General features: G+C 40.3%; 1 protein-coding gene across 3 annotated transcripts in view; it reads right to left on the reverse strand.

Moving 5' to 3' along the window:
* ZHX1 (zinc fingers and homeoboxes 1) overlaps nt 1–25,045 on the reverse strand; it is a 29,618-nt gene that overhangs the window by 1,251 nt on the left and 3,322 nt on the right. For 2 of the 3 annotated variants that reach the window (XM_048287084.1, XM_048287085.1), the window contains exon 3: nt 1,654–10,678. In XM_048287084.1, coding sequence (XP_048143041.1) covers nt 7,815–10,439 — 2,625 coding nt within the window. In that variant the 5' untranslated portion in view covers nt 10,440–10,678 and the 3' untranslated portion in view covers nt 1,654–7,814. Of the gene's footprint in view, nt 1–1,653; nt 10,679–25,045 lie in introns of those variants that run through there. The other variant, XR_007200020.1, reaches the window with a different exon arrangement.

Raw genomic sequence — 25,045 nt, forward strand, 5'->3', positions numbered from 1 at the left:
GTGCATTTCTGTACAGACTGTAAGCACACATGCAGATAGCCAACTATGCAGGGTTGGAAATACTTTTGTAAGCTGAAACTGGAAGATGGGGGGAACATTCTGAAATCATAGCAGAACTCTTGTGGTTGATCATTTCGTAGCACAGATGAAGATTTGACTCTTCTGTCACTCTAGCAGATTCTTTAGGGACAGTTTCATGATAGGTATCTGTATTGGGTTGACCCTGAGTTGATGGACAGTCTTTAAGACCAATTATGCTTCTCACAATTTACATATTTAAACCGCACAGAAAAGCGAGACTTCCCCTTTTGTCGGAGGTCGCCTGGGCTGGGACCACTGCCCCTTTCCCCCTTTCCCAATGCTGCGGCATGGACCCTGGATCACTGCGGGGGGGCTGTCCCAGAGCCGCAGGCAGCTAAAACCAGCCATGGACTGCCACAGCTAAACCCATCCAGCGCGGCTTCTGGGGACAGGCGGGTCCCGCTCCTCTCCATGCGGAGCCGGCGGAGTCAACGGGAGGCGGCAGAGCCTCCTGTCTGCAGCCAGCACACTTCGTGCCGAACTGAAGAGGACACCACGCAGCCAGCAGCACAGAGGGAGCGAGGCTTTCCCCACCGTAAAGCCTGAACAAGAACACTCTTCAACATGGCAGCGTCAGAGTCAGAGAGAAAGAGAAGTGAGTCACGTGGGACGGAGCTGGAAATGGCGACGGGAGAAAAGAGGGCGGTGCCGCGATTCTGGCGCGCAGCTTAAAAGAAACCTTCTTGCATGCCGTGGTAAGAAACTGTAATACCACAAACTGTTTGTCTCTTTAATCCATTTGAAGAACATGGGGGGATGGAGTATCTTCGTGTGCCTGTGAAGACTGTGAAGAGTGCCTATGCCAGGCTATATAGAAGTAGTAAGAGGCTGTTAAGAGACTTGTGGTGAAGAAAAGCCTTTGTGTGCAGGCCAAAATAACTTATCCTTAAAAAGATGAATAACCCCATGTGATGGCCCATGTTTTGTAGTGTGAAGGAACTGTGAGATTTTTCATGGGAGAGATGTTCTACACACAGCAGATTGTTTGTTTCCGGGCGGATCTGCTGTTAGTGGCAGTTTGGGAACCACGTGCAACTGAAGGAAAACCCTTTTTTCCTTAAGCATAAGAGAGAGACTTTTCAAGAACTGGAACACTGACTAACATCCCATGTTCTGTTATCCCTTGTGTGAGCTGGGTAAAAGGAGAGAAGTGCTGGGGGGGCGGGGGGGGGGGGGGATTTGCTTTAATTTTGTTTTGTTGTTTTCTCTTTACTTTTAATTCTATTAGTAATAAAACTCTTTCATTGTACTGCAACTGTTTAAGGTTTGTGCCTGCTTTGCTTTTCTCCTAATTCTTATCTCACAGAAGGAAAATAAGTAAGTAATGAATATTTTGAACCAAAACCACTACATTTAATTGGTGTTTCTGCCCGGTTTCGAACTCAACCCGCTACAGTATCTAGTATTGAATAAGCATAAGGAAATACTTTCGTCAACCCGGACACAAATATCTGTCCTAACACATTCTAGGTTATGCACAGTCCAATGTTCACACAGTAACCTTATCTCTAAAATACTTGAGAAAACCCAAAGCATTTTTATGCCACAGTATTATGACCAAGGATCAGTTACTTTATCCACTGTAGTGCTACCTGCTCTAAATAAAAAGAAAAAAAAAAAAAGAAAAAAAAAAAAGAAAAAAAGCCTCATTTCCCAACAAGCATCAAGTTGGAAGCAGAGGTCAGTACCATTGCTAACGACAACACAGGCATCAGTGCTGCAATCCAGCCAGAAGATCTCTATAATGTCAGATGTCTGCACGTCAGGGTAAGTCAATGGAGCTGAGGTACAGTTCCTTCTGAGTGACTCCAGGCATGCAGGATGAGCAGGTTTGCATTCCTTGCTGTACTGATTACTACAGTGTCTTGCCCCAGTGCAGACATCAACATGCATCAGACAAACCCCACCTTAATTCATGAAAAGTGCTACAGGATACTCAAGTTATCCCTCTACATTTTATAATGTTGCGTGAGTTGGTTTTGCAATGACTGTTCACTGAAAAGGTGCAGATGCTCTTCACCACAGAAAGAGAAAAATCCCCAAGAACTCCAGCCATTACAATTGGAAATACTGCCTATAACCCACCTGTGCTTCAAAATCTCCCTTTTAAGAAGTGGGGAAAAAATGCAGAAATTTGAGTTATTGTGTATTAGTAGCTATTAAAGGGATTTTTCACTTTCTGTTGAAATTCTCAAAATATTTTCCTACAGAATTTTAATACATCAGCAAACCTCAAGTAACCTGACCTTGTAAGTTTGTATCATGCTTCTTGGTAAATCTACTTATCCTAGGCTATCACAAGCTGGATGGAGAATACAGGTGTAACCCAGCACTGTTCAGTGTTAGGAACTGAATCCTCTACTAGCCCTTCCCATCTTTAATTTACACAATCATTCCAGGCATTATAAACAACTCTCAAAAGTTTTACTGTTCCCTGGTCATTGATACTATCTTTCTATTACTACTGAATGCAAGCAAAATTGTTTTCAAAGAAAAAAATAAATTAAAGAAAATAGCTGTATTTCATTGCACTCTACTTTGTGCCTTCAGGTTAGGGCAGGTATGTTTAACACTACAGAAGCTTAAAGATTATCTTCTCTCCTTGGGAGATATGAATATAGACAGGTATTGGACTCAGGTGGAGGACGCAAATCAGTACTACCATATTTACAGAAGCAAATAGTGACATCCAGCCTGAATACACAGTACTCCGTTAAGTGCAAAAGAGAAAACGCTCCCCACCTTAAACCACAGCCTAGTTACTCAGCAGCCAGAGATCAGTTGTCAGAGTTGCTGCTGTGCTCTCATTTCAGAGGAAAACAGAGGAGGAGAACGTCTGCATCTTTGGGCTTTCTGGCCTATGGGGACCGTGTACAGCCATGAATCACTTTGTGTGGGATCCAGAAATCCTTTCTTTGCTCTGTAGAGGGGAAGGGAGAGCATTTGCCTGCCTCAAGCATTTCTTGGAAAGCAGAAGAAAATCTGCTTTTGTTCAAGGTGAGCAAGTAATACATTTGAAAATTATTTCATGTCATGTGTGGACGTGGCATGAGTTTCTTTCCCGATAATCAAAGCTACAGTCAGACACATTACATATAATGTAATGAAAAAGCAGTTTTCAACATGGTACCGGACAAGGTTAAAAATGGGCAGGGCCTCATTTACTATAATATATATTAGAGATAATACACTAAATTCTAATAATGAGGTACTAGGTATCTTTTCTTTGTTTTCCAACAAAGCATAAATTTCTATGTGCTAAAAATGAGTGACTGTAATAACTTATTCTTTCTGTCAGAACAGAAGGAGTTAAAATTGTTTTGCTTATCAACATTTAGGAAAGTAAATTCTGCAGGGCAGGCAAAAGTCAGACAGAGCCTTCAAGCTTCTTCATTTTCCCTTCTGTTCACTTCTTACATGCCAGCACTGTTAGTTCATTCAAACCTCCAGGGGAATATAGGCCTGACTTTCTTTTTTCCAACACTAACTTTGGGGTCACTGAGAGGCTGATACTGGGAAGACAGCTCTGTTTAAGATGGAACTGTGCTCTTTCACTGCACTCAGAAGTGAGAGTGAAACATGCCATGAAGCAGGATGATACTGTGATGGGTGATGTCTCCCTTGGTTGCAACAGTGCTTTCTTTCTTTTAGCTCTTTTCCCTCTCCATTCTGGCACAGGATTAACTGTATTCTCTCTTTAGCTGAATTCCAGAGACAGCACAACTGGCATCATGACAGCAGGTACTCCTGGCAGAAACAGCAGATGAAGAGGAATGCACTAGCTCAGCTCCAAAGGAACTGATGCTCACAACTGAATTCTGATGTAGTGGTCCCAACAAAGACTGAGAAACCAGCCACCCAGAGGCAAGATATAAGCAAGAACAGAGTTTCTTCATCTCAATGTAAATGAGATGAAGTCTGAAGTCTGGCTCATAATGTGTTCAAACCTAAGAGGTAAAGCTCCACAGAAACACAGAAAAGGTACCACAGGTTCATCTATACACAGTCCTTACCACGCAGGAAAATCAACAAAAAGTCACGTGGACACTCACCCCATGGCAGACGTATTTTCTTGCCCCTTCCTTTCCCATTGCCAATATAACTCAGTCCAAACGGCTTCCGAAACACCTTCCAGGTGTGCATATGCTACAAGAGGGAGCCAGGTTTGCAGGGGTGCACAGAGGGGCTCGGAATCATAATAAATTAAGAGACTTGCTGATGTGCTTAAGTTCAGGGAGTTTCCTGGATGTGACTGGTAGAATGAGAAGGTGCCGTATCCTTTCCACCCACCAGGCCACTTCTGTTTCTCCCGGGTGACTGTACAATGCCCACAGCATCCTAAGAGTGGCTGAGATGAATCTGGGCTAAACCACTGTTACTGCAGCTTTGACTTCCCACCAGCCATGACCACAATCAGAGATACAACTGACCACAGCACTTTCCAATGCTTCCCCTGTCAGTCCTGATGCGGGAGGCCTCTGGAAGGAGTTTGCCTCTCTCCCAGTATGCAGTGCAAATATATACATGCTGTAAACATGAAACAGACTGGTAATTAATGGACTCTGTTCAAACAGAAGTAACAGTTAGACTATGGGCAATGATGAATACATACAACTTCTGTCTTCAGGCTGAACCCACCCAGATTTTCTTCATCCTTGGCACAACTGAAAGGCTTAAAATGTGCATGTAGCCCAAAGGAAACATGTCGACTGCATCTCTCATTAGCTGATCCACAGCACATGGTTTAACTTAAATTTAATATTCTGCAAAAAGATAATTGGGCTGTAAATACTGTTATAACCAGTGGAATACACGGAACTCTAATATTTACAAAAACTGAAGATCTGGCCCAGTATGCATCAGCCACTGTCTCTGACCATTCTACTGAAAGAAGACCTCCAATCCAACTATATTTAGTCCAATAAACAATGTATTTCCTCTTCCTGTGTTTTTCAGACCAGATGTACTAAGGCCTACCATTGTAGCTGAGTGTTGTTTAATAGAACATCGCCAAAGTGGAAAATATCCCAGTTTAATAATGTAATTAACTCGGATCTTTATTTTTTTCCTTATTTTTAAAAGAAGATAGAATTCCTAGCTAACCTAAATAAATCTCTGCTAACAAAAATGGAGATACTTATTTGGACAGGCTGCTTGGTTGTTCTGGGTTTTGGCTTTTTCTGTGGGCTTTTTTTTTTTTAAGAAAATTAATTCTGGGTCAACTTCAAGGATTAAGTCAACTCCAGATTTTGCTTGCTACAGGCATATTCCCAAAGATTTGGTTTCATATTTTTGGAAACATAAAAATAGCATCTCTTTTCCTTCTAGCTTTGTTCTTTCCTACTCAGCAAGCACAGAGTTTTGACCCTGTATTCCCAACAAGCTTGAAGCTAGCGTGAGTCTTTCTTGTATCTGCTGGCATCTGCAACAGCCTCATCCACACCATTACCAGACAAATCAGAATCCCTCCCAACCCCGTGCTGAAAAGGGCAGATCTTGATCTCTCGTACCACCTCACATGCAGAGTCATAAACACTCCCATGAAATATGCTGACAACATGGGTTTGCTTCTGTCCCACTCCGAAGTTAAAGTGAGGGATTCTTGGCTATTCCTCTCTAGCAATGCCGGCCACTTTGTGCCTCACCAACTTGAGCCTTGGGAGCCAGGGAATAATTTCATAATCAAATTTGTGACATATACCATAAGCTATTGCCTTTTTCTCTCCAATAATCTTAAACAGTCAGAAGAGGTCACCCCAGTAAATGGCTTTCATATGAAACATCCTCCTGCAGCTCAGGGATTCAATCTGTGAGCAGAAGGGCAGCTACAAGAGTCCAGAGAGGAAGGTCTGGGAGGTTAACAATATTTTTTGTCAGACACTATTCCCTTTCTTACTTTGGCCTGGGCTTCGCTCACAATCAGATATGAAAACCAGATCTAACATAGACTCCTCTGCTTCAGAAAATCATGACTAAAAGGGATTTCTTGGGTTTTTTTGACAGTTATAGTCCAGAAGAAAGACTAATTCTAGAACTCTATAATAAATTCTCGGAGATGGGGAGACATTAGGACCCATTTTCTCTGCAATAATCTGTTTTCATTAGTCATCAGATGCAGAAGCCTACAGAGAAGATGCTGACAGATGTGCAAAAGAAGATCGCTAGTATCCATTCCATTAGTGCCAATGTAAAAGCAGACAATGCTGGTGACAGCAGCACCAATTTGTCATCATCTTTTGACATCTAAATATAAAGCAACTTATCCCTAAAAGTGCAGGCTGGCAGTAGCAAGAATAGAAACTACTCTTCCTCAGAGTACCAGTTCTCTAGGATGCCAAACATCTGCCTAAACTAATTTGTGTGAATTTGGCCCATTGTTTTTAGTTGCTAATTCAAACTGCACTATGACTTCACGGTCTTGAGACCAAATAGCTTTTTTTTTTTCCTATTTTATATACACTTACTTAAGATGTGAATGTTTTATATCAGATTAAACTACTTCTGGAATTCAGTTCAGGTAGATCAAACCATCTCTAGAAGTAAGTGTGTTCACCCAGTAGTCCTAAGAGCAATCAGCACAGTGGCAAGTTTGACAATTAGGATGTTTTAGAGTTAAACCTGCACACAAATCACTCAACTGTGCTATCACTAAAGAACAATTAAACACTAACATGTTTGTAAGTCCTAAGCATCTAAAAGCCATATAACTTCATTTTATTTGTGAATTAGAACACCATGTCATTGCCACAACTTACCTGAAAACCTTTCTTACTAGCACCAAAAAATGCTTTTCGTCTCTGTAACTGGGTATTCTTACAAACCTCTAAGCAACTCTGAACAACTTTTAGGCAGTTTTTGCCTTATGTTAACCTTAAAACTCAGTGTCAGATTTCAAGAAATTACTCTTTTTTCCTAGAACTATAGATACTTCTTTTACCATTTCCAACAAAGGAAAGAATGCACAAGGTAGAATTGAGTGTTACTATTAACTGCATCAAGTCTGTCAGGCATTTAAATTAGACTGATGTGGGATACACTGATTAACTGTAACAAAAAGCATCTTCTAGCATCAGACTCATTCAGTTAGCTCATAATTATCAACAAGGAACATTTCAGTCCAAGTTCTGTAAACCCAAAACACTCTGAAGAAATGCAAAAGGTGCAGACATCACCTTATTTTCTTAAACCAATCAATCCTCACCCCTAAGTTCATTGATTCCTTTTGTCACACTTTTCCCCTTCTCTTTTGTTTTCAATGCTTTCCTTAAGAAATAAACCCAGGCCTTGAAACCTTTCAGATGAAGTGATCTTTGCAAAAAGACATCTAATGTTTTTGTGTTTTTCTCCTTCACGAGCAGGCAATGTTCTCCTACATCAACAAAAAAAAGTGTCTGTGTTTTTTTGGAATTAAACAACATAAGGCAATTAAATATTGAGAAGCAGTCAAGTGTATGATGAACATGAACCTTCCCATTGGTAATGTGGAAAAGGAGGAGCTGAACGTGATCTGATTTGTAACCCCCTGTCCCAAGCCAGGCCCGAGGATGTTCATCTCTTGTAGCAACAAAGCAAACAGTTCTTGCCTGCACAGGTAGCATCTTGCCCATCTTGAGTGCAAGGAAGATGCTAAGCAGCTGCTTGCTAAACTGAAGGCCATGAAAAATCATTTGGCTCTTCACCGTAACATCAAACCTAATTCATAGGTTTTTGGCCTCTGGATTCCAAATGGTACATCAGTCCGTTTTTGAAAGTTTACGCTTAACATGTCTGGGGGGTTCCCAAGTATCACTATCATCTGTTTCTTCCTCATCCTCCTGATCGTCCAGCATTTCATCTTCCTCCTCGTTCTCATCAAACAGCTCTATTCCAAGTTCTAATCTTCTTTGCCTTTCTGCAAACCATTCTCTGACCTGCTCATATCCCATGTGAGATTTGGCTACCAGTTCATCAAGGTCTTGCTCATTAAGAAATTTGTGCTTCATATAATAGTCCTTCAGGATTGCTGTTCCAGTTTTAAATTTTATGACAGACACACCTCTGTCCCAGCAATTTAACCTCTTGCTTCCCCGAGGTCTCCCCCGAGGCCTCCCTCTCCCCCTCCCTTTTGGTCTTCCTCTCCCTCTCTTCCTTGCAAAGCCTTGGCCATTCAGACTGTTTGCATTAGCGCTCTGGTAATAGTAATACCATTTCAATCCACCATTTTTCCAGGCATAGCGAGTATCTCCAAACCAGCTCACAATTTCTGATCTTGGAAGCCCAGTTTCTTCTGCCAACTTGTTGTATTCTTGTGGAGATGGCCACTGAGTACGAACAAAGGAACTTTTGAGCATGTGCAACTGCTCTGGTGATTTTTTGCCTATTTTGCTTGAAGTGGAACACCCTGATTTTGTTCCTGCTGCTCCATCTCCCGCAGATGTTTCTCCAGATTCCTCTTTTGAGCTGCCAGCATTGCTTTCATTCATGTCAGCTCCCTCTTCCTTCAAGACATTTGACTTCCTTTTTTCTGTAAACCAGGCATCAATCTCTCTCCTGGTCAGTTTTGTTTGGGCTCTTAACCTATTCATCTCTTCCTCAGTAAGGACAGGGTTATTAAGAAAACTTGCTTGGAGGACTTGCAGCTGTTCAGCAGTCTTCTCTTTGAATTTCTGTGGGGCAAATTCAGGAAAAGTACCCCAAGATGACTTACTCTGCGGAGTGACTCCTGTTGGAGACTCATTCATTTCATCACTTGAATCAATAACAATGGTGGCACATGAATCATTGTTGAGATGAATCCCATGATTATTCTTTGAGTTTCTCTGATTGTAGCGTGTATCACTGAACCACTTTTTGATCTCTCCTTTAGTAAGGCCCGTTATTTTCATAAGTCTAACAATTTCTGAGTCTTGAGGAAACTGATTTTTAAGGTAGCTGACTTTCAATTCTGCCAGTTGTTCCTTAGTTTTTTTTGCTCGGATGCCAAAGGAGTCAGGATTCATCAGTGTGGATTCATTTTTGATAGGCTGAGGGGCTGGAATGGCAGCTACTTGTTTGGTTTCTGCAACGGGCTGAGCACTGTGAATCTGACTCTTCTGTAACTGTGTTTGGTTTGGGACTCCTGCTACAGTCAAAGCTATTGGGGCTGTTACTGGTAATGTATTTGTACCTGCAACTTGAGTGAGAACAAGTCCTGGTTGACCAACTATTTGGCATGTCTGTAAAATTGAAGGTAAACCATTGCTAGCGGCAGAAATGTGTGCTGGAATAACAGTAATTGTCTGTGGCACAGTATGCACTGTGCCATTAAATTGTTTCCTCCTTGCTTCCTCCACCTCCTCTGGTGTCCAACTCACTCCATGTTTCAGACGCTGGGCAGAAAACCATATTTTAATCTGTTCTTCCGTGTACTTAGCTTGAGTGGAAAGAACAGTGATTTCTGACATGGTTGGATACGGGAATTTGTTGTAGGTGTTAAGCAAAAGAGGATTGTTATCCAAAGCAGTATTATAGGCTGGAATGCTATTTACAGGTATTAGTACTTTTGGAATCAGGTTTGAGGTCTGTGGAGCTGTAACAGCTGTTATAACCTGTGCCACCCCAGGCTGAAGCACTGGTGCCGGGGTCACGACTGCTCCGGCCATGTCTGCTGCACTGCAAACAACTGAATGACTTGGTTTTGACTCAGAAACAGACGGTGGGGGGTTTTCTACTACTTCTTCAGAGTTTGGGTCATTTTCAGTTCCCTTTTCTTCACCAGGAATGTCATCAACTACATTGTGGAAAACAGCAATACGTTTAGTCTCGGTTTTGTTTTTCATCATTTTCATTATAGGAGTTTTGCTAATTGAAATCCCTGAAGAGGGGACCTCAGAAGAGTCAGCCTGTCCAGCATTTTCTTCTCTAACAAAACTCCCATCAAAAGTGAGATCATTTACTGTCTGTTCAAAGATTGTCTGGTTATTACGTTTCACCATGGTCAATTTAAAATTCTCCTCTCCAGGATGGTGCTTCAAATTATGTTCTGAGAGGGCATCATATCTTTTGGTAAGGAAATTACATTCTAAACAAACGTAGGATGAATTTAATACTACGTTGGGGTGTTCTGAATCCACATGAAAAGTAAACATATTGAGATCTGGAGTCTGAAAAGTACAGTATTTACACTCATAACCACCTTCTACTTTATTTGTGTTTTTCTGATTGTCTGAATCCACATACTCATGAACATCCTCATCACTTGTTACACTCTCTGCTGTAGGGTTATCTGCTGGTGTGAGCACAGGTGGTCCTTCCTCCAAGTCTGATACCATTTCTAGATCTGGATCCTGCTCATTGGCTAAGACCATGCACGGTGTTGTTGATTTTCGTTTACTTGCCATGACTGTTACCGTGAAAATGGTAACGACTGGTCAGATACAGACTTAGCTTCGAGCTCTTCTCGATTAATAATAGTAATAATAATAATAATAATAATGGCTTTCGGTACTTCAAGTCAGTTCTTGTAAAGTCTCAACATTTATCCCATTAGCAGCTTTTCTTTCGTAGTGCAATCAGATTAAAAATAGATAGTTGAGGATGAGATGTTGAGACACACTGTTTTAAAGTCCACATCCACCACCTGTAGTAAAGAAGAGACAGTGGAATTAGTTCAATTTAAAGAATAACTTCTATTGTGCTACATGTTATGGTGTAAGGTAATTCAGTCCTTTGAGGTTTGGATGCCGCTGTTCATCCCCTGAAACCAGCAGACCCATTCCAAGAAGACATAATTGAAGCTAAGATAAGAAAGGCAAATTCCAATCCACTTATTACAGGCTGAAATTTGTTTCAGTTCATGTTAATGCAGTGACAAATATAAACAATAGAATAGTGTAAAACAGGGAACTTCCTGTTTCTTCAGAAGCCTTTTTCTTGGCACAGTGCTGAGTCAGTCTTGCCCCTGGATTGCTTTGCCTAAGTTACAACAACTTCTCTTCACTGTTCTGTGAGCTGAGGTCCTTCCTATCACTAACTTGAGCCCAGTACATCTCCACTACTGGCTCTGTCATGTCTTTCATGTCAGAGGCTGTGTGTATCCCAGAAAAGGCAGGTTTGGAGTGTTCTTCTATCGCATTATACAGGCAAGCACAATCATGTGCAAGGCTTTTCTTTCATGTCTGAAAACAGGCAAAACAATGTCTTTGTAAGGCACTCTGACAGACAAAAGACAACTTATCCTTTCTTCCAAGCTTCCCAAATGTCATTCTTCAACTGAAGACCAATCCCAAACCAATAAAAGTTGATTGCTAGCACATGGCAATTAACTAAAATCTGTTTTCATGCCTCTATGCATTAATGGAGACATGACTGATGGAGTAAACTGTAATAGAGAGAGAAAAAGCATTAAAGACTGATATCTGAAGCGGAAGTCAAACAAAGTTATGTATTCTCTGTTTAGAATTCTTTGTCCATTTCTAAGTAAAACTAAAGCATCACCGAATAAAGCTGAGACCTAAAGAAATTCAGAGAATAAATATATTCTAAAAAAGCATAGACTGAAGTGAATTTTATCCCACAGGGACCACAACAATCTGCTGGAAATGATGCACAAATTTCCGCAAAAGGTTATCAACTCTGTAATAGCTTCCTTCTTGACAGAAAATCAGACACGGATTTCTCTTACCGGAAAACCCATAGGTACATGAATTTTTAGACAGTGGAACATGGTCTACTTCCCTAAGTGTGGGCATCCTCAAGTTCAAGAGGAATGCATCCCTACATAGCTGTTTCAGAATGTTTAAAAAGGGAACAACATGTTACAGGTTAAAAACCAAAGGCCATCTCTGTGTGACAAAGTCTTAAAGGAAAAAGAACAGTTAAATGGAAGAAAGGCAGATACAAGAAATGGAAGAGGAGAAGAAATACTGTTTTCAACTATAAGACGTGAGGATTTTTTCTATTTTGATTATGGGAGGCTGTGAATAGGAAGAGAAATAATTCTTAGCTTCACATTTTTTCTTTAGGCAAAACACAAAAGCATTCATCCACAGCTGGTACGCAGTGCTGCTCCACAAGTTCTGTTTCTGAAACTGTGTGTCACCTTACTGCTTCATAAATATCCTCCTTAAATGTTTTTAACACTCACCCTCTGCACTACTATGTAGAGAGTCAGTGCACTATCTGTGACTAAATCCAAAGTGCACAGCCTCACATGACACACATTTTATGCCAAATATATGGTTACATGGCATTAAGGACACTGAAAATGCTCAGTAAATCTTGGGTAATCATCATTCCAGGATGACAATTATTTAATGGTACTGGAGTAGAAAGATATTCTTCTTCCACAAGTTAATAGCGGCAGTCTGTAAAACTGAGCACAGAAGTGTAAAAGATATTTATTTTAATGTATGTATGAAGTACGTATTTCAGGCCACCTCATTTCTCTTTTCAGCAAGAGAACCATGAAGTAAAGCTAAACAGATCCATTTGTCTCAGTGTCCTGAGGGACAAGAGGTAGAGCATTATTAACTGTGCTGCTTCTCTGTGGGGCTGGAGGGCTCTTGACAAAAGGGAAGACAACTGCCAAGACAATGTTGAGCAATGCTCTGGGGGAAGAGCTGGGTGGTATTACCTAATGTTTCTGCGATCTTGAGTAAAATTTCAGAAATGCCAGAAATGCCTATTTTAAAAAGCAACTTAACAGCTAGTTTTGCTGACTGAAGTTGCATTTTGAGAAGTGATTGTGGTACTCTGCAGTGCCTCATCCCTAGCACAGCACACAGGATCCACACACAGAGAAGTCTAAGTGAGCTTAGGGGCTTGCCAAGGGTCCCGTTCTGGGTTGGCCTGGAGTGCAAGTGAAAGCAACATTTGATCCGACATGCAGTATTGAAGCATGCTCAAGGCAAGGCTGGAGATAAGGAAGAAAATGGGAAACCTGTTCAACAAATCAATAAACGTTCTTCTCCAGTCTCCTCATGTACTCAGTAGTGTTCACAGTGCCTGTAAGCCAACAGGTCTACATGCAATTGCAGCACCTGCAGCCTTTTAGCTAAATCTGTATCACATCTCTGCTGTGCTTCAGTTTTGCTTACGGTGCATAGGCAGATTATCCTGTCCCTCCTCTGTTTACCAAGATAGCAACATGTTTTTTTGATGCAAACAGGTCTCAGAAAAAGAAAGCTGAATCTGTGCTCTTCTGATGACACTATGTAAGATGCGGTTTTTTTAAAAAAGGATGTTGTGATGTCAAAACCCTGTTTAATTCATGGCTATGAAGAGCTATGACAGCATTCATTAAAATCTCAACCCTTGCAACCCTTTCCAGCCTTCTTTCCTCTACAGACTTTACAGAAACCTCCATGCCCTCCTCCTTGGTGCTAATGTGATTATTCTACCTGTAGCACCGTGCTTGACATGTTCTCTCAATTTAGCAGAGGATTATGAAAACTCACAGTTACGAAGTTTATCCAATCAGTTATGCATCATCCTTGGAATCTTCAGTTCCTCTAAAATACCTCTCCTGCTCTCCTTACAGGAGTGTGTGGGACCTTGCCATGTAGCTCGACTTCAGTAAGATCTGCAACATTCTGTACCAGTAGACCAATGACTCCAACAAAAAATGAAATCAGATTGTCTTGACAGTGTGGTTTTGACAAATCCACCTTTTTAAGAACCTTGTTACAATTCTCTAGGTTCTTACAGACTGATTTTTACTAAGTTCTTCCTGTATTGAGCTGGGAATGAAGATCCCTTCAACCAACCTGTGATTCACTTATGTGTTTTCCTCCTCTGCTCAAGCAGAGCAGGGTCCTTGGTTAAGACTGGGCAGTCTTGTGCCCAGTATTGTGCTTGCCTGTCTCAAGTCCACTGAAACCTCCTCCATATTCCATGAATTCCTGAAGGTCGTCACTAATGGTTCAGAGAATGCTTTTGCTTGTCCCTTACGTACCTTAAGGTCAAATATGTGACAAAATATTGTTAAAGATTTTATCTTTTTATCCCTCCCTGTGAATACTGACATTCAAATACAAATATGGTTTGCAATGAAATAATCCAGGTGTTTATTTTATCTCAAAACCAGCATTTTTTAATAAAAGAATCTGAAGAAAACCTTTCAATTATTTACACTGCAATCCCCTTCTGTAATTTCACCTCCGATTTTAATAGAATTGACATTCCTAGCAAATCAGCCCACAAAACAGATGTTTTTATAGGAACATAAACCAGCAAGTGCAGGCATACTTTTTTGAAAGTCCAGGATCTGATATTTTATCTTTCAGCAGGCAATTTCTCAGGACACTGTTCTTCAGACACAAACCATAAACAGTTAGCAATCCCCATTAATTAATAATTATATCAAGACAGATTCATTCTAGAGCAGAATTCAACATTGAAAGTTGTCTTTATAGCCGATTTGAATGAAGACATATAAATATTTTCTAAATTGAGGCAGAAACCTTCTGCCCATTTGATTACAGTTTGAGAACAAAAAGACAGAGAGTCGACCACAGAAGACACACATGAAAGAACCTGCTTCCAGAAAAAATTTTTTACTCACTTCCTCCTCCCCTCCCCCCCAAACAAGAGTAGCTGATGCAGAAAGAAAAATAAATAAGTTTACAGAAAATGTTCACTGTGTGTTCAGGGTCTATGCTTTGTGAAAAGGCATTGCTGTATGACACTTCCATCCAGCATGCAGGAAAAGCATGGCAACAAAAAATCCAACCCCATGTAATGTGATTTTAAGAATATGCTCAGAGTGGCTTAGGAGAAGATGAAGCAATAGAACCTGCTTCTAATATCTAAATCCACCTAGATTACAAATTGCCTACGACCTCTCTCAACACACAAAATGCTGCCTTCTTATAATCCATGACAATTTGCAGTTGTTGATCCTTTGTTTAACCTCCTTCTACTACCATTTATTCAGAGTAGATGTATCTGTGTCAGAAACTATTCTGCAGAGCTCAGTGTAGGCTAATATACTCTGATCTGTGCAGCCTCTCAGTGAAAAGGGTGAAGGACTTTGTTGTAGAGTGCCATTTTCTTCAGTTGTTCATTATCTGCAAAGTTCAGAAGGCCTTACTGCTTATGACTCCAAAATAAAGCCGTATCTCTATGTTAATCCTGCAATATTCACATTTGATTCCTCCTTAAAATAAGGTCTTATACTAATCCAACATGGGAGTGAAACTTGTCAAACTGATTTCAGCAGAATTCCTCATGTATTACCAAGATAAAGCCCACTTAGGGTCCTTGCTGCATTAGGACTGGTAATGAGGGAGGCAAGTACCAAAAGCTGCTGTACTGCCCGCACAGAGCTCCAGGCTGTGCCAAAGCCAGACCCGTGATGGAGCACTGGAAAGCTGACACAAAGCCCAGCAGAGGCTGAAGGGAGCCTGCCACGGGACATGTGACTAGACTTTCTCAGTTACTTCCTCTCAGTGCTGGTTTTAATGGGTAACAAACAGTTCCATCAAAGTAAAGGTCAGAATTTCATGCCAGAAGCAACCACTAAATGACCTACATTATCTTTCTCTATAGCACAATATACCCCAGGTACCTCTACGGAGAGCACAGTAACTTGTGCCCCTGCTTTCGACAGAGAAAGCCACAGCCATGTATCTGATCATATAAAGCTAATGACCAAACATCTTGAGTACTTAACAACTAGTGGTGCACTGATGAAGGCATACCTTTAATGGTCCATGTCTCTGCTCCTCAGTCACATGGCAGGTATTTTCTGTGTGACACAGACACCTTTGGCAGCTACACCTCCCATGGGCAGACCTTTGTTTTATTGACTCTGAAGTGTCCAATTCAAACCGTGAGCACTCAGTACTTTTAATGTCAGACATATCTGCATGACTGTTTTTGAAAGTGAGTATCAGACTTATCATATCCAATAAAATGGCAGCAGTTGGGGAATTCTTTTTTCTTTGCATAGTTACAGCTGTTTTAATTGCTGTGCTGTTACATAGAAAAAAGAAAAGATGAAGAAATAAATTACTGACATGAAGAGAAATTTTAATGTGTTCTGCGTTGAATAAACATTTAATTCCACTCTCCAAATACTTCATGTTGGCTTTAAAAAAATTAAAACACTAAGAAATTATTAATTTTAAGAACTGTTTATCAAAAAAGCTATTCCTTAAAATACCAAAACGAAAGGTTTTATTCTCATGGGATTTCTTTCTTTAAAATGAAACAATCTGGCACACATATGACTTCACAAAATGTTCCTTTGAACTTGATTCTGCTTTTTTTTCTCTCCCAGATGAAAAATTTCAAGAGACATTCATTTTCCCAGGCCCTAGTCCAGTGCTGCAAGTACAAGGCCTTCCTTCAACTTCTGGAGTTCATGTCCCCAGACACCTTTCAGCTTCTCCAGAGACCCAAGCTGCAGTCCTACAGATGGTCTCCTCGCTAGATAGCCCGACTCATTCCCTAGTCATCCCTGGTGCTGTACAGGAACCCCCGCGATTTCGAGGTGACACAGCCCAGCACAGATTGTCTTGCTTTCCTCTCCCCCTCCTCCACTGATTCCGACAAACCGTAAACGCCCTCGTCACAATGGAAACCAGATTTCATATCGGCTGCTTTCTGCTTTCATTAATATTTGGCTATCATTGCTAAAATGGTACTTCTCAACAGCAATTAAGAGTATTAGTAGCACTCTACCCTTAAAAAGTAGGACTGGGTCTCAGGGCTTACCAGCTCCCAATGCTTTTATACCTTCTGCTAGGCCTGTGGCATTTGCAGAAGCCCAAGGAGCAGCAGCAGGTTAAGGACTACCCTGATGTATGACAATACAAGAACCTGGACAGATAGAGAAGGAAGAATCCATTAAATATAGGTGGTTTAAAGCAGTCTGCAGATGTGCACGACAGGCATAAAAGCATGATCAAGAGCAGGTAATAGAACATCCTGCAAATTCTACCTTGGGTACAAAAAGGTAGTGACACATTATGACTCATAGTTCTACTTTCTCTTTTTTTTTTAAACAGCGGAATGCATTTCTCAGACCTTGAGGCCAGATCCTTGTCAAATTTCAAGTTCCTATGTCAAATCCCTGAGGCACAGAGCTGCTCAGAAAAAGAAAGATAATATGGCTTTTACATGAAGATTGCCTGTCTTCCTCTCCTTGCTTCCCTCCTCACTCTGTTAATTTTACTCTTGAACCAGCTAATGTTCCCCCAAAACTCAATGAACAGAGAATAAAAGCAGCCTCAAGACAGAAACAATGTGAGAAATTCTCATTTCAACCATCATAAGAAACTGAAAACAAGGACTTAGAGTGAACTGATCAGGTGACACTAATACACACTGCTGTGTGCTCCACATATGCACACAGACTTGCATACACCAGAACACAGACCCGTAATTTAAGTAACTTGTAAAGGATCCCAAAATACTTGAAACAAATGTATAAATCCAGTGCTTGTATTAACCACTGTTTTATGAATAAGGACAAAGCAAGGACTTGGAGTGTCAATTGAAAAGCAAAAAAGATCAGTTCTACTGCATGGACCTAGGTAATGCCATGTCAAGATGAAGACTATAAGGCACATTTTCAAGGCTTCAACTGCTCTTTAGAGGCTCCTCTACCACTTGGTCCACTATGAGCTTTTGCTCAAATGTGCTTGCTCAGAACCTTTCCTGTGTGCCTTGGATCCACCTGCTTCCCACCCCATGTCCTCCATAAAGGCTCCTCCAGCCTTGCAGGTCTGCTCCCACTTTGTGAGAAGGTCAAGGACTGCAGAGTGCATAAAAAGTCCTTAATGTTCAGTGGCACATGATTTACATCTCCACTTTGGATGCAAAAAATGTGACTTCAGAGCTGGTATTCTTTTTAAGGTGCTACAGAATGTTTCCAGTGTCATATAATAGCTTTACAATTGTAAACTGAATCACATAAATTAAGAACAGACAAAATAAAGAATTGACTTAGTCTCTACTGACGGACTCCTCCATACTGGAAAAATGCAGAAGAAATGTATGTTCATGCTTGCAAGCACAGCTGATCTTATAGAAGTTCTCCGTGATGTTATCCTCTGACTTGATCCAAACAATGCTGCTCATGGAGCAGCAGATTAACAAGTAAAAATACAACATATAAGTTCCCCTCTCTGTATTGAGAGCACTTGGTCTAACTGCAAGTATTCCCAGTGCAGCACTACATTACTGCCAGGACCAGGGTGAGACAATCAAGCTAACTCAGGCTTGCCTTTCCTTGCAACACTAACATACTCTATGTCTGCTGCAGATGACTTTAGGGGCAGAGTGAGTGGAGCAACAGCACTTCAGCACTGGTGAGGAATTATAACCAGTTGTCTGGAGAGTTTGTAAAAATCTGCCAGGAACTTCTAAGGAATTTCCATCCTTGCAAGTTTTCAAAACTTGCTAAGACCCCAAATCAACCCTATCAACCATCACAGAAAACTTTGCTTTGAGCAGGAAGCTGAACTAGACAATCTTCAAAAGTCCCTTCTACTCTAATGTTTCTCCTCAGGATTTTGAGATGTTTGAGCATATAAAAAAGAAAAAAGAGGACAGTCCAAGCTGCCTGCATAAACACTCTCTGCAGGTCTCAATTATCTAGTAAAATACCACTGTGTACCAAGTTAACCTTTGTGAAAAGCAAAGCATTTTTATTTGCAACAGTGACGTGACTCCATGCCCCTGCTGAGTACTGTACTGTATTCCTTAGATACTCCTGCTGATTTCTGTGGGCCATAATGTCTTATTCTATGTGTGACAAGACCAATTCTCTCACCCCCCACCCCACGCCCCCATCATTCATCCACAGAGTGGATAAACATTGTTTACTGCCTATCAGTCCAGTGACAAAAAGGGTGAAAGACAGGGGACTACAAAGGCTTTCAAGTACAATGTGTAGATTGGAAAGCTGAATCTGAAGTACAGTCACTGCAGAAGTTGGAGAGATGACTGTGTACTTGAGTTAGCATGGGGTAATGAAGAGTCCTGAAGAGTCAGCAAATCAGAACAAGTCTCTTGGGCCATGGCACAGGGAACAGGAGACTTGCAGTTACCATGTTTCACAGGCTCCACTTCACAGGTGCTGCTTGACCTGGCACCCAGCACTCTCAAGCTGCTCCCAGCTCACCTGAACAAAGGCCTTCAATGCAGCAGCTAAGAATCAACAAGTCTTTCACCAGGCTGGTTCCCTGTTCCACTGTTTCCCAGGCTAATGCCCTAAACTTTGATTGTGAACCCGACCTCTGTGACTTACTCTGTGCCAGACATGTGACCCCTCTCATCACTGCTCAGAGCCCTGGAGAGGACAATCCCCAGTTTGGGAGCCACTGGCCGAGGAAAGCTGGAGCCCTGCTCTGCTGGAGCTACCTGTCATGTGAGTCACTCCTGCAGGAGAAACACAAACCTCCAATGTTCAGTCCTGGCAGGGAAGTAAGAGAGCAAATCACTGAAAACAGACTGCCCACTTTCACTTTGTGTCTCTCAAGTATAATGGTGGAAAATTAGCACAACATGATGTAAGTGGAAAATCTGGAGTTGACTAAAACACTCTACTTAAAATTAATAGCCGTGGAGTTTCTTTTTCCTTTTTTCATTAGATTTAAACACCATCCAAAAAATGGATTAGTTCTATTTAAAAAAATACAGGTAGCTTAAAGCTTCATAAATATCCTAGGATCAACATCATACTCTCACTGATTTAAATGAGAATGAGCAGTAAAATTTCTTTAAGAAATACTGTATGTGTTGGTAAAAACACATGTAAGAGGTAATAGAAAAGCCTAAAACACATTACACAGCACAAAACAGCATGAGAGTTGGGAAGAAAGGAAGAGAAGAATTGGTATTATGTCTAAACCACCTATTATTTAGACTCTAAGTTTTAATCAGGAAGATTTTGTTCATTTACATTAATGTTTCAAGAACACACTGAAGACATTCCCTCATATGAGAAACACTGATCTTATTTACTGACATTAAACCAGACACTACTGCTGGAAGTTCTGTTATAACTGTAAACAGCTCAGTTTTTATTAACGGAATAAAAGGACTTAAAAAAAAATCAGTATTATAACAGATAGTTTTAGTTCATATTGTTACTTTTTAACTTAACTAAGTTGGAAATTCTCAGTGAAAATGCTGAATTATTGGCGGTTAATGACTAACCTTATACACAGAAATTCACTTTGTAGACATCTGCACTGAGTGAAGGTAGAAATTACTTCCTGAACGACAAAACTTCCTGCCTCAAACTTTAAAAAGCAGGACAGTTTTTTTTCTGTGTAAGATGTCCAATTCAGGCTTAAGGATAAGTTCTGCCAGGGCTAAAATCTTAACAGACATGGATACATCATCACAGAAACAATAAATTTAATCTAGGGAGTATAAAAAAGTATCATAATTTGTCTCACAAATCAGTAGGTTTAAAATAAAAAGTCATGTTTGTATACATGTACTCTTAGATATGCTACATATTTACAGTAGTTTAATAATACAGACATGTTATGCCATTTAGGTGCATTTTAAATTAAAATTTTAATTTCCAATCAAATGTAGTTTGACATAAATTTGGAATAACAGGAACTAATCATTAACTGAAAAACAAGATATGCATAATACACTGTTTTCTAGGAAAATAACAGAAGTAAAAACTAATACTCTGAGAGCATGTTGAGATAAAGTAACAATCCCTGATATAATTTATCCGTTTACAAAAAAACCTCAGCAAACTACCACAATATCAAACAATGAGAATCACTTGCCATTTATGAAAGTTATCAAAAGCATAAATTCAAATCAAGATTAGGAGAAATCCTAATTAGGATTAGGAGAAATCATTTATATCAGGGTTCCCTATGTTCAGATTCAAGCTGTGATCAAGTCACCTATTTCCATTATTCCGGGTTCCATCCATTAGGACTATTTTTGAATTAATGCATTAGTTAAATGATATCTGTGGGAGATGGGGTAATACAAAGAGTGGTCAGGAGAGGTAAGACAAACATGTCTGGTATCATTATTAAATCAACCAAATGAGAAGAACCCAGGATACGACTGGCGTGTGGTACTCAAAGAGAATGTTTGTAAGAGTGTCCAAGTTTAGCATCAAGAATAGCAGGCCTGGAAACCCCATGGGAATTAGATGCATCTGTTGTTGTAGGCAGCCCCAGCAAAATGTTACTGGTTCAGTAGCCTGGGGCAAGCTTTTTCTTTTTTTCCTTCTTTTCCTTTTTTGACAGCCAAGTACAATATTAGCTTGCTTTTCTGCCTTTTTTTTTTTTTTTATCATCGTCAAGCTGAGGCTGGGTGAGAATATTTTGTGTCTAGACTAATAAATGTTTGTAAGGATTTTGCAAGACTGGTTTATGGGAACAGAATCCCCTTTTTGTTTTTCTGCTGGAAAAAGCAGCACTAAAAGCAAATGAGCACCATCATGCATTTGTTTTAAATTGCACATTAGAGCACTGCTATTTTGTGTGCAATCAATACATAATTTGGAAGAAAGATGCTTTTAAAATTCAAAGCTATCCCTGAGCAGCTAAGGTTCTCTTGGAAACTAAAGGAGGAGTCTGAAATTATTGTTCTTTTGTTTGCATCCCCCAGTGGGAAAGGCAGCACACAACTAGAAACCACTGTGCTTTGAGACAGCACGAATCATTAAGAATAAATATCAATCCTCCCTCCATTTAAACATTAGATATTAAAACTGAATCTAGGACAAAGGTAAACTAAACAAACTCTTTCATTTTCAAGCTGTTATTCGGTTAAATATAATATCAAAGGGATTACATAAATCTTGTAACACTCTCTACAGAAATTTTAAAAAGGTACTTATATTCTGCAAAACACAGCCTGTCTAGACCCCAATTACAAGCATCAACTTAATCAGTTGAAATTACTGGGATATGCATGGGCCAAAACCTACATTTTATTTTTAATATTTGTTTCAGAGGGCGGGGTATCTCAAGATGAAATGGCTGACTGAGCTTTGGGTGGAAATGACTGAATCTTTCCACACAAAGTAGTGCTGAAGAACCTACTCTGGTGTAAAGCAATCTTCAGTCCCAAACCTCCAGTGAGCTCTCACCCTCAGCCTGTCTCTCTCTCTCGCTAGCTCTCTGCAGCAACAGGGCTTAAACACTGCCTGGTGAAGAAGACGGCTCCTGTTCAGTAATTCACAGATAGTAATTACTATCTGTAATTGAGCATTACATCTGCAAATAGGATATTCACTCATATAAAGCAGCATATAGTTGCAAATTCTGCCCTTAGAACTACCTTGTGCCCATACGCATCTGGCTTAAACTGCAGTCAAAGTATTCCTCACTCCTTGTCATCATCCATGGAAATATTAATATACTGGAAACAAAAGAATTTTGTTTTAATTAATATACTTTAAAACAAAAGAATCTGAACTATAATTTCAGTGCACACAGTGATGTAAAACTTGTCCCTCTCTGGACATTATGTACAATGATTAATATCTCTTTCTAAGGACACGTGCTTGTGACTATTTCTTTACTATGTGTAGAAAGAGTAAACTTACTTTTCTTCAATATTACTCTTTTCTCCCATCTCTTCCCTCCCTTCCCCCTAAAGAAACAAACAGCTGATATTAGCAAGGCCTTACACTTCCCCTGGAGGAACCCAGGAAATAGAGAGTCTAAAAAAAAAGCGCTACTTATCAAGAATCAGAGCGAAAATGAATGGTTTTGGACTGATAAAACACCCAAAGTTGTAGGCATCTCACAAAAAAAACCTTGCCAAAAGTAGTTTATTCCCTGCTAAATTACTTCTTTTAATGCAATAAAAGTTAGTTCTCTATTCACCAACAAATTTAAGTAAAATGTATTAAGAAGTCAAATTTGGAAAATGCTTATAAGCTGCAAGTAGTGAAGTTGTCTGTGTTTGCATTATATTTAAGCAGATACCTACAATACCAGCAAGGGATCTTGTATGGGCATCAATTCCTCAAATCGATCCATGAACAAAAAACCCAAACTCATATGACACTCCAGGTGTGGTGAAACCTTTTGTCAGACCAGATCCCCCCTGAGAAGTCTGCAGGACAGAGAGCCATTAAGTATTTAACATAGCAAACAAGGGTGAACATTGTGCAGTGCTGAACGCTCCAAAAATTCCACTGAATCTACAGATGCACTTCACCTTGCTGAAAATCCTGCTGAGAAACAGAAACCTCCGAGCTTTCATGCCTGCTCCATCTCACTCACTTGGAAACTGCTGCCAAGTGTCCAACTCCTCCTGATAAAACTTGGATTTGCAGAGTACTCTCAGCTCTCACTGATTTGCTGAAGGCATTTGATCCATTTATAAAAAGGCAGTAACTTTCTACTTTGAAGGTATTCTAAAGATTAACTAGAAATCTGGAGTTTTTGAGGAAGCACACAGCTGTAACTAACATTGTACTTCCAGTCTTCTACAGCCAGGTAGTAATAACTGCCCTTTCCTGACTCCTTCCCCACTGTTTCCCCTTTACTCTTTTCTGGACATACAACATTCCTAGATCTCAACCATCTGATTACCAAGACAGAACCTTAACCCATGCACAGACCCAGGAGAAGAGTTTTAAAATCAACAGCATTTTGACATACAAACCAAGTCTTTCCATTGTAACACAGGGAGGAAAGTAATCACATTAGTACCGTATTTTGTGTATGTTAATCTATTTCATAGCTTTAGGAAAGGCAAGCTTAGACACCTCTACCAAGATTGCCTTGGACTATACAAACATGCATTTCCATCTATGAAGTTCTTAGCACCTTTCTAAGCTAAAACAATGTTAAAATAATCACAGTTCTAACCTATAACCAATGACTCAAGCCCTAAAATCTCTATGATTGCCCAAATCACAGAATTCATTGTGAGCTAACAGCTATTTTCCATCTAATAAATGTCGTTCGAAGATGCTTTGACGATTCACAGTGCTGAACATGTGGAGCTTTTACCATAATCATTAGAAAGTTCAAAAGCTCATTTCTATCCTTCTGTCTGGTGGGGTGAATTTGGCGCTCACAGAACGACGCAGGCTTTGCCAAGCAGCAAGGGCTGGCATTACACGCGCCTCATTACACAGCTCTGTCTGCCCACTCTTTAAACAGAGCTGTCAGCCTTCAAGTCTTGCTTGCGCAATGGCTTCAAACTGTGGGTCCCCTCGAAGCATGTGAAATTCCTCCAAATCCTACTGAGACCATTAGACCAGGAAGGTGAGCAGCATATTGCAAAACAACACCAGAGAAGGCCAAATTGCATGAAGTGAATCTAGAACACCAAAGTCACTTTCTTAAACGGCTCCAAACACCACGTGGAACCTGTTCTTTTGAAGTAGAATATATAAAGTTCCTTTAGACCTGTCAGGCACAAGCAGAGGTAATGCTAAAGAATGTTCACAACATTAAGTTCTTTGCTACTTCGAAATCTTTCAAGGAGTGCAAAAAGTAGCATATTGCAAATACTTTACAGTTTTTCCTAAAGGTTCTCCAATCACGCTACACCCGTTCCTCCTTCAGTCATCAGCAATTTTCCTGTCTTCTGTGCTTTAGTGTGACAATGTGTCTTCTGATAATTTTAATGGTATAAGAAATGTACACTACTTTCTGCCCCTTTAGATGATACTCTTTTACAGTGAGTTATACTGAACTGTAACATTGATTATGATCTCAAAGCTCTTAAGGATAAAAGAGTGGTACACATCTTCTAACAAGTGATAACAGACAACTTTTGCTCAATTTGGGCTGATCCCTGAAGCTGGTTAGAAAGAATCCACTGATAGTAGAGGCACTGTTCTAAGAAATACATTACAGTCCACTGAACTCTGAAAAAGACCTGAGTGGATCCCCTGAAGTTCCATCCAGTTCCTTGACAGAAAGAGCACAGAACTGGAAATGAACCATCAGTGAAAGTGGTGCAAGGCACAAAATTATGAAATGTCATCTGGCTGGTACAGGATAAGGAAATGTATCATTTTGGTGACTTCCACCTCCAC

The sequence above is a fragment of the Corvus hawaiiensis genome, chromosome 26 (assembly GCF_020740725.1).
Source record: "Corvus hawaiiensis isolate bCorHaw1 chromosome 26, bCorHaw1.pri.cur, whole genome shotgun sequence".
NCBI classification, from domain to species: Eukaryota; Metazoa; Chordata; class Aves; order Passeriformes; family Corvidae; genus Corvus; species Corvus hawaiiensis.